This window comes from Rhyacophila brunnea, unplaced genomic scaffold (genome assembly GCF_057557595.1).
Source record: "Rhyacophila brunnea isolate RB1 unplaced genomic scaffold, BYU_Rbru_1.0 scaffold_22, whole genome shotgun sequence".
In the NCBI taxonomy this organism is placed as follows: Eukaryota; Metazoa; Arthropoda; class Insecta; order Trichoptera; family Rhyacophilidae; genus Rhyacophila; species Rhyacophila brunnea.
The window spans coordinates 14,026,673-14,044,478 of NW_028232882.1; the positions used below are offsets into that span (position 1 = coordinate 14,026,673).

Genomic DNA, 17,806 nt, shown 5'->3' on the forward strand with positions numbered 1-17,806 from the left:
AATGTCATATTCTGCGATTTGCAAAATCTTTAAAACGCATTTATATGAGATGTTTGTATGACAGCAGCTTGGCTGATTTGTGCAGAACGTAAAACAAACGTGTGAGATTATGGAAATCACAATAGCTCATTTTTTTCAAAATTGTGGCTTGGCTGCTTTATAACTACGCTCAATTATGGACCAAAAAAATATTCGGTTTTTTTATACCATGTTTGATACTATTCTGGAATAGACCTACCATATAAAGTTGAAAGTGTTATTATACTGAGTAAATAGATACCTCAGGGATTGGATCTTCGATGAGTAGGTAGAGCTTCTCATGGGCCATGTCTCTGACTCCTGACCAGCGGGCCTGGTTGTAACCCTCCCACAGTCTACCCAAGCATATGGCCAGCCACTGCCGCAGGAGAGGGTTTGGGTCGTTTAGCTGCCATAGGCATATAGATACCAGGGAACCCTGTAACCGTCATCATAATTAATACAAGGGACAGAAGAAGAGTAACATACTGTGTCAATATTTTACGAATAAATGCTCTGAATAGAAAATAATCAAGGCAAAGTTAAGCACGCATAATATAAAATCAGTATGTATTGATGTTCTAGATCAAAATAACAACTTTTCTAACAGAAAGGTTATCCAACCTAAAGTAAGCTATTATGTAACAGCTATCCTTGAGAATATAGTCTGCTGGGCTGTGATTATGAGAATTTGGGGCCCTTAACACAACCTTAAATCCAAACCCCTCGAGAAATAAGAACATCGGTGTTAAGGCTATACTTCAGCTGGGGCACGGTCTAAAACGATCGTGACTACCCGACGCGAAGATTGTGCAAATGACGCGTCCAGAACAAAACATAATTTGTCATAAAAAGTCAACGTGCGTCCATTTAATGTTATGTTTATTGTTCTATTAATAATAATAATAATATATTCATTGACATGTTTTCTTTTTCAAGTAAATGGGTAACGTTTTTTAGTCATCTTTACACGATTTAAGAATTAATTCCCCCGTCGCCATCATAAAACACATTGACGTGTTCACAGCTCGACTTTCGCTCTCCGATTGCCAGCCAGTTTGAAATTTCGTCGCACCTATAGTTGAAAATTATTTGCCGTTTCACTGAAGTACCGTCTTAATGTTTTGAAAAAATATTGTTGAAATTTTTCTTCAAAAATGAAGAGGTGATTTTCATTTTATGAGCAATCAGAGAGCAATGGCTGACAATCGAAAGTTCTCCTTTCAAAATCAAATGCAAGGGGCTTTTTTATCATGTCAATTTATACATATAATTTTTTTGTAATAAAACATTACAACGATTTTAAAATTTATAACATTTTCGACAAAAGTATAATACGGGATTCACGGTACATTGTTTTAAAAACTTATACAGTAGACTCCCGATTATCTAGTCTAGGTTAATGGTGGGGAGAGGCGGCACGGATAAACGAAAAACACGGATAATCTGAACCATGGTTTTTTATTTTTAAAATAGCATATTATTATACATTTCTAAAGCAGACAATTATTTTAACATGTTTAATACTCATTATTTATTAAGAAAATCTGTGATTTTGATTTGTTTGCAGGAATCTTTTAATGATTTTCTAATATCAGTTCGAATTTTATACATGATACACCATATCGTACATGGATAATCTGCAAACCGGATAACCCGCACTGCGGGAGTTTACTGTACATATTATTTTTTTATGCCCAGCCAATAATCCAGCTTTAGTATTCAAACAAATTTACTGAATACTGAAAATGTCCAACAACTCAGCCTACTAAATTTGCTGTGAGATATCACATACTTTTCTCCACTAATGCATAACACTGCAGGATGAATGGAAGTTCATAAAAATACGGTTGAATACGAATTCATCGAATATATCAAATTATGTGATGGATTTTTACCTGCAAAGCTGCTTCCTGTCCAGGTAAGTAGTTATTCACGATGCCGGCTAGCACAAAGGCAGCCAAGGTTCTGTGCTCACTCTGACAATAGAAAGAGATGATTAAAATAAATTTATATGTACATCATTTATTGAATTATTATTGTAAAAATAGTTTGGATAACTTACAGGAATTGTGACATCTTGGAGAACGGATAAAAAGTATTTGTGACCTTTGGCGTTCACTAGATCACCTTGGCATGTCTAAAAATACAAGAAAAATACTTCATATAATAATTATTGAAGAATGATCATGTTATGTTTATTCAAACAGCAAGATTGAGCGCCGAGATCCATCAATCAGAAGATAGACATCAGTGCAACAACATTTTAAGACCATTTTCTTTTTATGTCCGACCCTAATAAGATCATATGGGCCTCCTCAGAGTGGAAGTTTGTATTAACAGATTTTGTTTTTACGAGAAATGAGTGTCAGCCACTTGCTCAACCTATTAGGTCCATACTCTGACTCATACACAAATTGAAAAATGTGTACTTGCCATACCCAGGATTCGAACCTGGGACCCACGACGCTATAGGCCGACCCTTTACACAGTTGGTTGTTATTGAATTTTAATTTTAATTTGCGTTCATGGATCTTTTTTGATTTCCCTTTCTTGGTGAATTTCTTTTAATTTTTCATCACCAATCAGTGCTATAAATCAACCAATTTCTAAATAGGTTTACGCGAGAACCCGCTTGCCATGTTGTTATTTTAAAAGACTGAATCACACTGAGCTAAATTTATGCATGCATGCAACTCTCAACATGCACGAACTTATTTCAATCAACTCATTATTATATTAATGAACACTCCCTATACAAAAGGAACAGGTACCCCCATTCATCGCGGGGGATACGTTTTGGACATGACCATAAGCGAAATTTCACGATCATCGGGGGATTCCCTTGTTCGGCCTCTCTACGTTTACATATTGTACAAAATTTGCGATTACTGTTAAGTAATGCATTACAGCTACGTTTTGCAGCACTCACTCGCTTGTAATCTTCGTCGTTCTCTTCTAACAACCCCATGCATTGATTGTGAAGAGACGTCATTTTCTAGGGACGTATGGCAGTCCATTTCCTGCAGCTCTTCATTAGTTAAGAGTTCGCCGTGTGATTTGAACAAAGTCTGAATATCATCTACATCAACACCTTCGATGCCTCCGAATATGGCTATAAGACCTATTCGATGATATTTTGAATATCATTTACATAATTGCAGTGAACTTCAACAATTTCAATGAACAACCAAACACCCTTCATACACGACTGGGTGACTTCATTCCACGCTTCGTCGATGTTTCTGATAGCTTTCATAATACATATTAAATTGTTTCCACCAAACCCACATGGAATCTCTATCTCCTCCATTAGTTTCTTCAATGAGTTAAGAGAAGAAGAGGAAATAAACGTACGTATTGGCATTTGTTTCCAATAGAGTCCCGTCTTATCCACATTAAAAATTAAATTTGGTGGATAATTTCCCCTTTCCAGAATTTCCAGATTTAAAAAAAGATCGCGATATAACAAATCCGCACTCGCCGGGGTCGCGATGAACGGGGGGTTACCTGTACCTCGTATATATGACATAAAATATTCCCCAGAAATACTCATTACCATAATAACACTGTTTATTTCGACTACTTCGTCAAATGAAAGCAAAAACACAATCATCAAAAAATGTGAAAGATTCACAATAAAAAAAATATTCCTTACTCCATCTACAGCCATAATCTTGGCCCAAATAAAGACTAGAAGAGGCCGCAATTCTTTGGCAGACGTCTGCAACAGCTTCACCATATAGGGAAATATGCCCACGCTCAGGATGAGGTTAACGGCCCACGGGCCCAGTGCCAGAAAGCGCCCCAAAATCTCCAGCGCCCGCACTCGGTGCATCGTGCTCAAGAGAACTTGGAGGACCATCGGTAACTGGTCGGGGGGAGGGCGGTCTGAAGAGCCTGGAAATGAACCATTGCATAACACGGTTAAGACATTGCAACGCAGAAGAGAACACTCATTCACGCGTACGGCGGCGGGTTGCCAATAACACTGGTAAAACTGATTTTTGTTTGTGGCATTTTTTTTTTTAAACTTAATTATTTTAATTTTTGTATCAGATGCAATATAAAATGAACAGTTTTTAGTGAAAAGATTTTAAAAAATAACTAAAATATAAACCAAAATCAAAAATAAAACAATTAAAAAGATTAACGTTAATCAATTATAATCTTTTTAAAGGGAAGCTGAACCAGAAAGTTTGAGAAACTCTTGAGCAGCCAGTCCACCCCACAAACCCTACAACACCAGATAATATTGCTGATCAACAAATGAAATTTGGCTAGTGTGGCATTTTCAGCAGTCTACTTTGACAACAAGAAGTGAATTTGCCTGCTACACTGCAGGATTCAAACCTATGACCCACCACTCCATTGTTAATAAAGTTAAACAAGCTAACACCTGTTATTGTGTGTTCAGTGCGCCGATAATAATTATAACAACGATTAAAATTTAATCATGCAGCCAACAATAATTACTCAAAGTAAAATGAAGATATTATAAACATATTATGAACAATCACATAAAACCGCAAATAACAGTAGAAAAGTAGATAACGAAAGCAAGACATCAAAAGGTTGCTATTTTCATTCTTGTTTACAAACAATGCATCCGATTCTGTCAACATTGAAAACATCAATTATTCTATAAGTAGTTACCAATTCAAACATAGTAAAAAGTTTCTGGAATCGCCATTGTTGTAATTAAGTTTGTATCACTCCGTCTTATCACAATTTGAATGGAAGAAATGGTGTGTATTTGGATGGGGGTAATTGAAACCATAGGGGTGGGGGGAGGTGTCAGCGTGAAACTGAGAATCGGAATCACTGACTTTGAACTTGTTAGTTTTTTTGTTTTTCACAACATGTAAAGACTGGATTTCAGAATTCCAAATGTGCACCGAATATTGAAGCATACGTGACGCTTTGTAGCAGAATTATATCAATGGATATAACCACCATTTTTAAGTAAACCTTACTAGTCTGAACCTAATATTATGATAGTCAAATTAGAAAGTTTAAATTGACAGAGGAACAAAGAAAGGAAATAATCGGCGCAACCACCCTCAATCACTTTGAGTAAATCCCTCCACCGTTCCTGGACCGTAGTATACGAAATAGTGACTAATAATATAGACGGATTTAACCTTGCAGGGACTCACCCAAGTCTAACCAGACTTGAAATGCTGTGAGTTGCTCCTCAAAGAAAGGTGAGTGCAGGTAGGGCGTGTGAGCGTCCAGCATGGCAGGCAGCTGCGCCAGGGCCAAGTCCAGGGTCTGCTCCCACGCCTGCCACATGGGGTGGTTAGCCATTGTGGGCATGGCCGGTGACGATACAGGCGTGCAGTTGTATGACCTGTTCATAGGATTTGTTATTATTAGCAAAATTTCAATTAAAAAAGTTTTTTATTCTCACATTGAAAATATAATATTCTAATAAATAATAAAATGAATTAGTTTTTTTATTCAATTAGAAATTAGATTAGATTGTGACATTATCAATTGCTATCTGATCAGACTATTTCCATTCCACAGGTAATATTTAGTGTTTTACAAAAGTGAATTTCTCAGTTTGGCTGCACCCAGCTTAGTACAAAGGCAATAACTTTGTGTCACATTCTTTCGTGCTTAATCATAAATAAAATGGTAAAATCACAATATAAACAGCTCTATTATATGAATTTAATAGACAAAAATTCATTATTTATCATGTCACATGAGAAGAGTACATTTTAAGTGTCTCTTAGAGTAATTTAGAAACTAAACATATATGAACAGACAAATTTAATCGAGTAATTTAGTAAAATCATTTAGTCCAGTCAATCCATTTTGTTCTAATTTTTCGGTCGAGTAGACCCCCACCACCTCTCACTAAATACTAAACAAGCCACGAGACAAGTCTGAAATCTTTAGTCAAGTTCATTAATTGTCATAGAATTTCTTCCTCCAATTCTTCTAATATAGCCCATTATAAATGAAGTTATTAACTTATTAATTTTTTGAACATACACAATTTGAAAACATTTTGAATTACGTTCATCGCGCAGGTTTGATTTTTCTATGGGTTATATGTATATTTCTCAGAAGTATTTTTAAATTATGTATGTTCAATAAAAAGAATGTTGCATTCTTAAATCTTGTGAATTATTCGTTGAATAAAAAAAATACTTAGTTAATTATTTATTTTTGCTTTGTTACGTTGTGCTCATTTTGACACATCACTCACTAATGTACTGTGTTCGGACATTTTTCAGTGACTAAATCATTTAGTGGTAACTAAACCACTCGCTACTTGACTAAACTACTCGACTTATCCGAACCGGCCTTTAGTGTGACTGGTAAGTTTGAAGATCAGAAATATTGTGGAAGATTTCTCAGCAGACAAGACCAAATTAAATGTGCCACGGGATTTCCCTTATAAAATGCAGAGTGCCAGGTTGTAGACATTTTAACCCACCATACAAATTCTTTAATAATTAATAATATATACTGCCGAAACTTTTACTCCTTGCTAAAGTAACTAGCAAATGCCATAGTTGCCAATAAGTGAATAGCAAATATGCCTACCTAAGAATCCTATCGGCCAGCAGGAAATTTCGGCAAAGACTAGCAGTGAGGAGATCAGCTCTGAAGAGTTGCTGGAACAGGTCAGGGGGGAGGGTGTTCCACGCGATGGTGTCTGTGATTGCTGTGAAGATCCAATTCAATTCACCAATCATCGTGCGTCTGTCCGTAAGCTGCCCAGGTATTCTGCGAACGCATTGTCAAATTAAGCTACTGTCACTTTTAACATTTGACATTTACAAAATAAGTATGCAAAAGGATGGCCTCCTATTATAAATTTAATCGATTAAATTCAAAAGAATTATCAATTCAATCGATAACTGAACGCTCTCGGTAATTGTACACCCAACTGTTATCGACCATCGACTCCAGGGAACAATCCAAAATGACATTTCACAATCGGGGGTGAGTCGTTGGATATGATTGGACCTGCGAGTCTGCGAATGTAATTTGGACTTCAGACATTCCCTGACTTAACATAATTGTATCACATCACCCTTGTGTTTAAGCATATGTCCGATTACTACAGTGTGGGACGAGATAATATCTGTGGGCAAAAGGAAGAGGGCGATAATGCTTAAAAATAGAAAAATTAGTTAAAGATGGCAAATGAACCCATAATACACATGCAGAAATGAGAGAAAGGTTAAATAAATCAAGTCAAAATTCCATATAAAAACATTGGAGGTCCCATACAAAATGGTCTAAAAATTAATCTTCTTTTGGCTGTCCTGAAAAGTAGCGATTTAAGACTTAACGCCTTCTTACTTTCGCACACAGAATGTTGATGAGCATTATTTTCAGTGCCACCTCGCTAAATTTTCAGTTTACATTTTAGAATGCTTTAAACCAGTAATATTTAAGATTTCTACACTTTCTATATTTTCGTGGACCAGCTGTTGAAGACTATTAGATATGTAATTAGATAATTACAAATTCGTAAAGTCTAATAATAAAATTATACATTTGTCCTTTTTAATCTGGCAATTTTACTTTTCCTCATCTCATAAAAGTGTACTGCACCGATGTCAATATATTAAATCGGTATTCATATCTAAATCTTACTAAACAATCCAATTGATAAAATAGTGCATATTTCATTTTCTCATGAATCCTTTTTTATTGGTGAGCCGATTAACCCCTCTCGGTATGATAAAACAATCTTGCAATACTTTTGGCATTCAATTTACATAGGTGAGATATAATCTTCAAAAAAACACCTTAGATTGATTAATTTTCATATAAACTAATAAATCACATACTATTAGTGATTCAATAACAGAAGCCAGCTGTTTTAAAGATTTTGAATGTTAATTATCTTTGATACAGGACAATGTTGGTAACAATATGGTGATTACAAAAATATCTTTGTCTATCACAATCTTCACACCACACTCAAAATTCTATCTCTATATCTTCTATTTGCTTGACGTTTTGGTTTAATGTATTGAAGTGTACCATTAGGTGTATGAATGTGAATGCTGCTCTAAGTGTGTCAAAAAAGGGTCTGTTTAGCTGAGAGCGAAATTTGCTAATAGTATAAACGGGAGGCGATAGCGTACTATGTCAGTTTCGACATCCAGATATACTTATCTGATATTAAATTTTGTTGAAAGAGTTAAAAACCATAACATTTTTAAATATAACCCATAGTTCCTATTAATTTTGAATCTTTCGCGCTTAGTAAAGGAGGCCATCGACATTCACACGAACGACGAGGAAAGGAGTAAGAACAGTGACAGCCTGAAAACTCAATACAATAATTCTACATACTTGTCAATAAGCTGTATGATTCCTGGCGGAGTAATTTTAGCTGCATGGTTCTGCATGACGAACCACTTGAGGGCCATCTTGATGGGTGTGGTCAAGCAGGAGGTGAAGAGATCGGCCGGCAGTTCAGGGTTCATCGGCAGGACCTGATTGGCCGCACACGCAGCCAATTGGATGCAGTTTTTATAAGAGGGCGGCGCCTGCTGGGTGGACGTCACGTCAGACTGGTTAGATATGGAGCCGGCATTCTGTCGGGACATCTGGACATCAAAACAACACATGATCGGACTCGAAATAACAACTAATAGACTTTTTTATTAATTTTCTACACTGTAAATATTGATGCTGATTTTTGGATACCTCAAAATCTTTTTCGTGCTGCTCTGCAAACATTTTGAACTGGTCCACGATAACTCCCGCATTCGAACAGTCGTAGACGTATAGAGATGGCGCCCCCATCCACGTTTGTAAGTCATACACGGAGAGAGGAATGTACTGTGTATATGCCTGCAAATTAAATTGATAGATATTAATTTCTGTCGAAAATATCCATGGGAAATGGGTCACTCAAAGATGAACGTAAGTCATCACATCAATTGCATTCCATGTCTCGTTCTGATTGATTAGGTCATTCAAGTCACGAATAATAAAAATTCTCCTCAAATACATTTACGGAGAACACTCTGACTCTCTCATGTTTTAAAACCACGAATGAGAAGTTGATGAAGACATTTTTCTGATATTCTATCAAGTACATACATAATTTAAGTGTATTAATTTTGATAGAGTAAACTTGAAATCATATTAAATATTTCATGTGTTTTAAAAAGACAAATGGTACACTTCATGAAGTAGATTATCAATACGCTCTTAAAAATGAGTTTTACACAGAATTATATCGATGGTAACGACACTAATTAGTATTACCCACTCACTTATCATTACTAATGCATTATAATGACAGAAATTTAGTTTGTTTTGGCATACTATCCCCATTTGATTTTTAACATTCATAGTTCTGGACACCCTGAAGAGAAAACACAATTTAACCGTGTAAATTCATTCTGCCATGTTTCGGGTGCAAAAAATGAACTCCTTAGCCCCGTGGCAGCTACTAAATTAGTAGCTATTTAATTGTATTTTATAATCAGTTATCGTGAACATAATGTGTGCTTTGTTGTCATCGTCTAGTGTACATAAATATATTTAGCAGGCCGCCGACCACATATGTAGTAAGTTTTATTATTACTAATACTATCAAACTCTAATTGAAATCATTCCTAAAGGCTCACCATTTTATTGAAAAGAAACCAGAAGTTGAGAGTAGAGATTTCAATAGGTATGTGGTTCAAAATTAATAAGTTTATAATATTAATACTTTCGACCGAAGGTACTTGATGGAATTGAATTTAAATTCTAATGGATTCAAGCTCTGTACCATTCCATTTAAGTTATATATTATATTATATGTATAATTTTGCTTTTGTTAAAAAATAATGTTATAAAAGTAGGTACCTTGTAAGAGTATTATTAAAGACTAATATCTCATTAGTTAACTCGATTAATTATTTTTCTTAGAATTGACGATTTACACCTCTTGAGTGTAGTATTTTTATTGTTATAAAGAATTTTGACATATTATTAGGTTTGACGATTTATTATAATAATATGCTGTCCAGTGTATTGTTATTAATAAGATAGGGTTTTTACTAATTAGGTTTTTTACTGACACTTTAGCTATTCATAATTTGTTTATTGTATTTTTTGTTGTAACCTCTGACTAAATAGGTAGGTAACGGAGTTTTTACCTACTTTATTGTATTGATTTACTATATAAGGTATAGTTAAGGGTGTTCGTTGTCAGTGTGTGTTTGCCTTTGGTGAGTGTACACAACGCCTGAAGATGCCGAAAGGCGAAACCCGGGTCGCAAAAAACCACTTAAATGGAATAGTACAGAGCTTGAATCCATTAGAATTTAATAAGTTTAGTCGCAAGAAATATTTCACTATGCCTTACCAAAGCACAATCACGTACCACGTAGTAATAACAAAATGCTTCATAGATTTAAAATAATGCCTGATCTTGTGTCATATATACATAATAGGTAAATGCTTTGTGCATTCGCTACGTACCTTATTGAAGACCCAAATTTCGCCTTGGGTAGTAGGCTTTGGCACACCGTGACCATTATAATGGAAAAGTACTCTTTCATCTTTAGCATTTCGCCTCAGCGAGCAGCAGAGCTTTTTTACCTGCAAAACATCATTTAAAAAATCGTCAAATGAAAGGTAGCAAAAAACTTTAAATATTATAGGTGTCATTGGTCTATAGCATAAACATGTTCCCTTGCACGAGATCCACTGGATCTGAAAATAAATCCTTATGGACAAGCATATAGGAACTTAAAAACTATAGTTACACAATCACTTATGAATGTTAAAATGCTAAATTTAATAATCGTTTATAGACTGGTAACGTCAATCCGACAACTCACCAACCAATTACAAAATATCAATTAATAGTATTCACATTCATCTTTATTATTCTTACAAAGTAGGTTCTGTACATAGTTACGAAACACGTGTTTAGAATTATTAGCATTAACGTATATATATTATGTATGCTTTCTTGTTTCCAAATTTGCCAAATGTGATTATTATTTTCACGACCTGTAAAATTAGCTTCACAGTGTGACTTCTATATTCTAGTCGACAGGTCAAAGCACTGTATTGTCGAACAAGAACTTCTTATCCACATGTTAAAACTGTGAACTAACAATCCCCTCCAGTGCAGCTAATCGCACTTCCGTTCTCAAATGAGGTACGTCCCCAAATTTATGATTTCATTTTACGCTCCCGTGGTGTACGGATCTATCAATTTACGTAATTTGAAGCTTTTTTTCAAGTTTAAATTGTTCCACCATAGATACAAATGTCGTTTTTTTAACGCATAAATGCTACCTGTGTTTCTGTATGGTTGAGAGACATGGCATCTTACTAAGCTTCAAAGGTCTCGGCTTTTGAGCTTTGAGAATCGATATCTCCGCCGAATCTGAGTGGTACATTGATAAGTTTGTGAGCGGACACAGTCGCCTTCTGTGATTGAGGTAATCACGAAGAGACGCACGTGGCTGGGACATGTGTTCCGGATGCCGCCAAAGAGTGCGACACTTTGTACCCTTGTGACACAGCCTCAACGGCCCTCCCTCACCCTGCAGCTGTGCAACAAAAGCAATCTCCGTGCTGCAGGTCTGACATGGCAGGAAGCGCAAGAGTTAGCGATGGACCGAGGGAAGTGGCGCAAACTTGTGCTTGCCCTATGCCCCAATGCTGAGTCGTGACAGTGTGAAAGAAGAAGAAGATAGATACAAAACCTAATATGTACTACAAATAAGTATTTTCATCGCAAGTATATTTACATCATCACTTGTCGGATCCAAAGACTGTTTATATCGAGCCCGAGGCTGCCATCTTTCATACTGCATTTGTAAATTGGCTCCTATTAATTCTAAAGACTTGCTAGGTGACAGAGAAAGTGGGTCTGAAAAAGAAATAGTTTAAATATTAGTTCATCAATTAAGATAATTTTGTCATTAACAATCAATATTCCTTTACAGCACCAGCAATCCTCAAAAATTTCAAAAATCCTTTGGCTATTGAATCACTACATGATATAATTAATCCTGTTAGATGTGTAAATTTTAAAGTGTATGCCCTACATTGCTACTGCCCTGGCTTGCCTGTTCTTGTAATATGTTATACCTTTGTTACTACAAACATCACACATCCACGGGCGGATGATCAAAGGAGGTATTTTAATTCACTCTTGTTTTGTACCAGACAGTGGCAAATGTAGGCTGTGGAGATCTGACATAAATAGTGCACACTAAACTTTGTCAGACATACTTGTTTGTTTTCATTGAACTAAGAATACAAATTGCAGATAGTTTTTAAAATTCGATTCTACTATATCTGGTTTGGTCTAGGCCAGGGATGGCAAACCTTTTTGAAAAGTGGGTCAAATTTTGTTCATTATTTTTTTTAGTGCTAGCTCATGGGTCACTAAGTCACATATTTCAAAATTTATCCATAAAATAAAATAGCACAGGTGACAATTATTTGTACCCCTTCGAATACAAAAAAACATAAAGAAATAATAATAGTATTTGTCGATATCGTCCCCGTAGATGTGAAGGGAGCCAGTCCACAAAATCATATTGCTGAGAAACAGGCACTCAAAGATTTTGTGTGACAAAGAAAAGTAACATTTTTTATTGAACTTTTTTGTTTTTAAAGATATAACGGTGAAACTTTCAACATAGAATATACTTTGTGGTGTTATCTTTTTATTATTTTGTATAAATAACTAAAAAAAATAGTATCTTAGAAGTTATGTGTGTTATATCTCTTGACCACTGAATATTGAAATGTACAAAGAATGTAGTCAAAAGAGTTTTGTAGCTTAAATCCATTGACCACTGCATCTTTGATGATTTTAAAATGCTTTTGTGTACTTTACTTATTTTCGCCAAATTTGTGGCTTGGCTCCCTTGACATCTACGGCGACGATATAGGAATAATGTATTATTTAAGTACCAAACTTCATTTACCGATTGTTTAAAATAGTTGTGTCGAATAAAATAAACAAACGCAAATTTATCATTACAGTCGCTTTACTAAACTTGGTTACTGTCCACTTGGATACCAATTGATTTATTTAAGAATGTTCATTTAATTTGACGAACCCGGTCCTGAATTTTGATAAAATTGTTTACATGGAAAATTACACACACAGTCGTTTTATTCTTTTCTATCAAACCATATTTATCAAACCATTTTGTTTGATATTGCCTGGCACTTGTATTGTTTGTTTTTATTTTTTTAACCGCCGACATAATACAGGGCTACAACTAAAAATATTTATATTTAGAACACAATAATTTAAGAAGAAATTTCTTATTAACGTACTTAATATACATACATATGAATACGTGTATTAAATAAGGCTCTAAGTACCAAAAAGTAGTATTGCCTGTAGTTACAAAATACCGAGTCATTGCAGTAAAATTTCATGAAGCAGACCTTTTGAAAAATGTAGTTTTACAGTGTGAAGCAATCACAGCAGCTTCTATAATTTTAGGTATTAAGAACTCGCAAGTGTCAACACACCATCGTCAGCTATTTTATATTGAATGCCGTTGACCACTGCAGTGCAACTTATACCATTATAAATAAAACACGCCAACGGACTTACAACGTCGACAGGTTTAATTATTTTGCTGTAGTTTTTGACTTGCTTGAGGCACTTAGACTATAGTTGAAGTTATTGGCGTTGGTATGTAGAACATTTTTCTATAAAAATGTCAGTTTTTATTTTTTTGGTACTTAGCGCCTTAATTAATACACGTATTCATATGTAGATGAGAAACTTTAATAATAATATTGAATTATTAAACACTTCTAGACGCGTACGACAAGGCTTCCATTTAGTTCAGCACTGGTACATCTCCCCGTTCTACGATGCAACGAATATGTATGCGCGTCAAGTTTATGACTAATGTGAATGTTTAATGAAATGTATTTAAACGATCGACAGTTTTAAGAAAATTTTTGACAATTTTTAGCTCGGTAGAACTAAGAAGTAGCTCATTATAAAAGTGAATAAATGTGTGGAGAAAATCATCAACTAAAATGTCAACGAATGTTTCCTCGTTACATCCGAGATCTCGCTATATCCGTGATTGTAATAACTGAGTTCGACTGTATATTGAAATTTGTCACACTCAAGGTTCGAGCCCAGGACCCAGTATATTATAAGCTGACACGTCACCGCTTCTCATGAAAAATATATAAATACATAAAGATGATTACCTATCCAACATTCTAGTCGAGCGCACGGTTGCGTCTTCACAATATCTGGAGGATCCACTCCCACATTCAAGCAAACAACTAACGCCACACAATGTGTTTTGTACTGGAAAAAAAAAACAAAAAATTAAATTTTTCAGAAAATTCTCCATAAGAGTCAAGAACCTGACATCTAAATCGGGCAAGCCGCACACAGATGTTGTATTGTTTTCGTTAAATTGGTAACACCGTCACATAACGATTCAGGGTCACGACCGGAGTCAGGCAGGGTTATGTCATTGCTACATTTTTTCTCTTTATCATCTAATTTGAGGCATAGTTGTCACCCTTAATATGGTGAAATTGTGTGATCTGCAGTACACTGATTATGGTGTCCAACTCCACAACTCAATCGAGGATATTCAAAAAACATTCTTCAGTCTACATAATAGTTCATCTCACATCGGTGTGAAAATCTACATGAATAAAACCAATATTTTATGCAATAGCACCTGTCATTATATTTCAGCTTTAAATACCCGGCGGTGCATATAACAGGAGACGGCACGTCACAAAAAGATCTCACTAGAATAGGAATGGCTGGAGCTACCTTCAACTCGATACAGCATGTCAGGGATATACGTGATTAAAACGAAATGCCGCATGTTTGACGCTTGCATGTTTGACTGTGCTGCTTTACGGTAACGAGTCATGAGTCAGAGCAACTGTATACTGAGCTTCAAGAACAGATGCTTGCAGAGTATACTGGGTGGTATGACTTTAGGAGTAACAAGGTGATAAGAAGGCGGGGACCATACAGCCTCTCATCATTTTGAAAGTGAACAAACAACATTGTACCTGGCTCAGCCATGTAACATGGATGCCTTAACTGTTTTTCAAGCCAATTGAATTACCGCATACTGGAAGTTAGTAGAATTGGACAATAAAACTGTAATGACATAAATATCGTATTGCAATAATCACCCTTATTGGCACGTAAGTAAAGTTCATTATATACATAACCACATTTATCTGTCTATGAAAGACATTTGTATGAATAGTGCCAGATGTCCATGAGCAGGATCGTTTACAAGGTTTATTCTTCAAAAGCTGCGTCCATTAGCTAGTCAACGATTGAAACAGAAGTAAGGGAAGTATCTGTTTTACATGGTATTTGAAACTTAAAAACGTAGGTTGTCATAGGTTTTGGTTAATTTTGGAGTTTCAAATGACCACCGCATAATGCATTCGGCTGAACACATGAAATATTTTAAATACTTCATTTTTAAGATTTAAATAGCCACATAGGTTCCACAGGTATAATATTTATTAATAAATAGGTTTTAAAATATAAGTTATTTCTTGACTGGTAAATGTCCACAAAAGTCTTTTCTATCAGTTTGCTAAAAGTATGAATAAAAACAAGAGATAATAAATTTATGAATTGTTTTTTTTATGATACCTACTAAAGTGGTTGTTATCAATATTACTTCTTATCACTTACATAATGATACATATAATACAAAATCAATATAAAATTTCTTTTCGGTTTCATAATGATATAAAAACTATTATATTAAATGTTTCCATTCAACGTACGCTGGGGATCAACGCCGGAGTATATAGTTTTTCAAAGCACCGATAATTGAAATCATAAAATGCGTATTTTGTAGGTAAACACCAAAGATAAATAATGGTGTAATTAATAAATGTGGTAGAATTGAAAGAAGTTATAAAAGGCCTGTTATTTTGATGGCTTAAACTTATTAATTAAACGTTGATATTGAATAAATTCAATATTTTGTAAGCAAATTGCGTTATAATTGAAACGTCTAAAATATGTTGAACACACTTCATGTACACGTTTTATTATTGTAAAACACGTTAAAATAAAATGTAAATATATTTTGTCACACCTTCTCTTTCATTCTCCATGTCTGTTCATTATTTATAGCGCCTTGTATAGGTTCTGTGTGCCTTTGACTTATAAAACTTAGAGGAAGATCCCAGTCAGTCAAATCTTTTGAAGGTTCTGTTTGATTGTTGTCAGAGCCTTCGTCGTCCTCGCCGGGAAGTAAACACGGTGGCATGTCTGACATGTTCAAAAGTAACTAAAAGTATGACAGCTTATTATTTATGTCCTTTCAAATTTCATAAACAATTAACACGTGACAGATATTCAAACGTTTTCCTAGGATCTCGTAAAAAAATAAGTGTACAGCGTCCATTTTTATGTATCATAGCCAACAACTGTACATAAACATAGATAATAGAGCATGTTGATCGAAAATATAAAATATTCTACTAATAGAAGAAATTAAATATATTCTTATATTAATTTAATAGTTATAAACAAGAGCATCCTAATTTATGCAAGATTAATAGTGTGATAAAAAATGAAAGTAGTTTTACCTACCAATAAAACTCTTATTATTCATGTTGACTTTGAAGTCCTTGAGATATGGTTTGCTCTTTCTTCTTCGCGTGAGGTTATATTCTACTAATTTATTTTCCTTTTTCTTGTCGTTGGTCATTCCTCCGTTTTTATTTACTGGTCATACCCGCGCGTCCATTTTTTATGTATGGAGTTTGGGATCCCTTTGTCTTCATTATGATATGACTCAAGGACCCAGGTAGAAGTTACCTGGACTTCAAAGTCAACATGAATAATAAGAGTTTTATTGGTAGGTAAAACTCTTATTATTATTTGAATTGGACTTTGAAGTCCTTGAGATATCTGTTGTCACCTCGTGTTGGGTATGCCAAATTCCTGTATGTGACAATGATTCATTGACGAGGTATAGACCATCGCGACTTTCAATGTATATGGTTGAATAGAGAAGTTAATGGGTTCTTTTCACCTTCTGATGGTGGTGTGTCCATCGTTCTCTGGTAGTTGTCGTGAAATGTCGACTCACTACGCCAGTTACCTCTCTTTAAGATATCATCTATTGGGTATATTTACAGTTTAAGGAAGCCACCACTGAGCGGACACTGCCTGGTGGTTCTTGTACTCCTGCTTCCAACAGTACTGACCTTATCCAATTCCCTATAACTGTCCTGGTTGCTGGTTTTGGTGATCCTCTTGAAGATATAAATAATTCCGAAATATCCCCACCTTCCCCTCTCCTTGGGTTTGACATGCAGACGAGTTTCCGTAACCAGAATACTGGGTCGATGTTTTGACACGTGGAAGCGCTTAGCTTCCATTCCGATTGACGATGCTTGGCGGTATATGTATTTGCGCCAAACATTGGCCATACAATTATGTGGTCACTTGTATCCACTAATCCATTGTCTACTATTACTGAGTAGTGTGAGGTCATAAACCCTTCGTCCCGATGCGAGGAGCAGCCGAGTAGGTAGCTGTCCTGTGAGACGTTTCGAATAGGTTGTACTCCACCGGTGTTGTTTTCCTAAGATGATCTACCACTCGTCCTGGATCCCAAACCGGTTGTTTGACGGGTTTCGTTTTATGTACCACGTTGATGCTGATATCTACAATGATAATCGGTTTGCAAAATGTGGCTATGGCTGACTTATGCACCAGGATGGTGTTGTACGACAAACCCTCCATGTTGTGCATGTAACCTAGGTATCTGGCCAATTC

The 17,806-nt window shown here is 35.4% G+C and overlaps 1 protein-coding gene across 1 annotated transcript in view; it reads right to left on the bottom strand.

Annotated features, from left to right (window-relative positions):
• The window catches only part of raptor (regulatory associated protein of MTOR complex 1), a 35,403-nt gene extending 18,966 nt beyond the window's left edge, over positions 1-16,437 (bottom strand). The window contains exons 1-12 of the mRNA XM_085949489.1: positions 16,113-16,437; positions 14,221-14,323; positions 11,769-11,890; positions 10,483-10,602; positions 8,710-8,856; positions 8,353-8,609; positions 6,583-6,765; positions 5,178-5,371; positions 3,677-3,918; positions 2,084-2,158; positions 1,917-1,997; positions 281-457 (exon numbers count right to left, since the gene is read on the bottom strand). Of these exons, the coding sequence (XP_085805615.1) occupies positions 281-457; positions 1,917-1,997; positions 2,084-2,158; positions 3,677-3,918; positions 5,178-5,371; positions 6,583-6,765; positions 8,353-8,609; positions 8,710-8,856; positions 10,483-10,602; positions 11,769-11,890; positions 14,221-14,323; positions 16,113-16,295 (1,884 nt within the window). The 5' untranslated portion in view covers positions 16,296-16,437. The remainder of the gene's footprint in view (positions 1-280; positions 458-1,916; positions 1,998-2,083; positions 2,159-3,676; positions 3,919-5,177; positions 5,372-6,582; positions 6,766-8,352; positions 8,610-8,709; positions 8,857-10,482; positions 10,603-11,768; positions 11,891-14,220; positions 14,324-16,112) is intronic.
• Between the last annotated feature and the right edge of the window lie 1,369 nt (positions 16,438-17,806).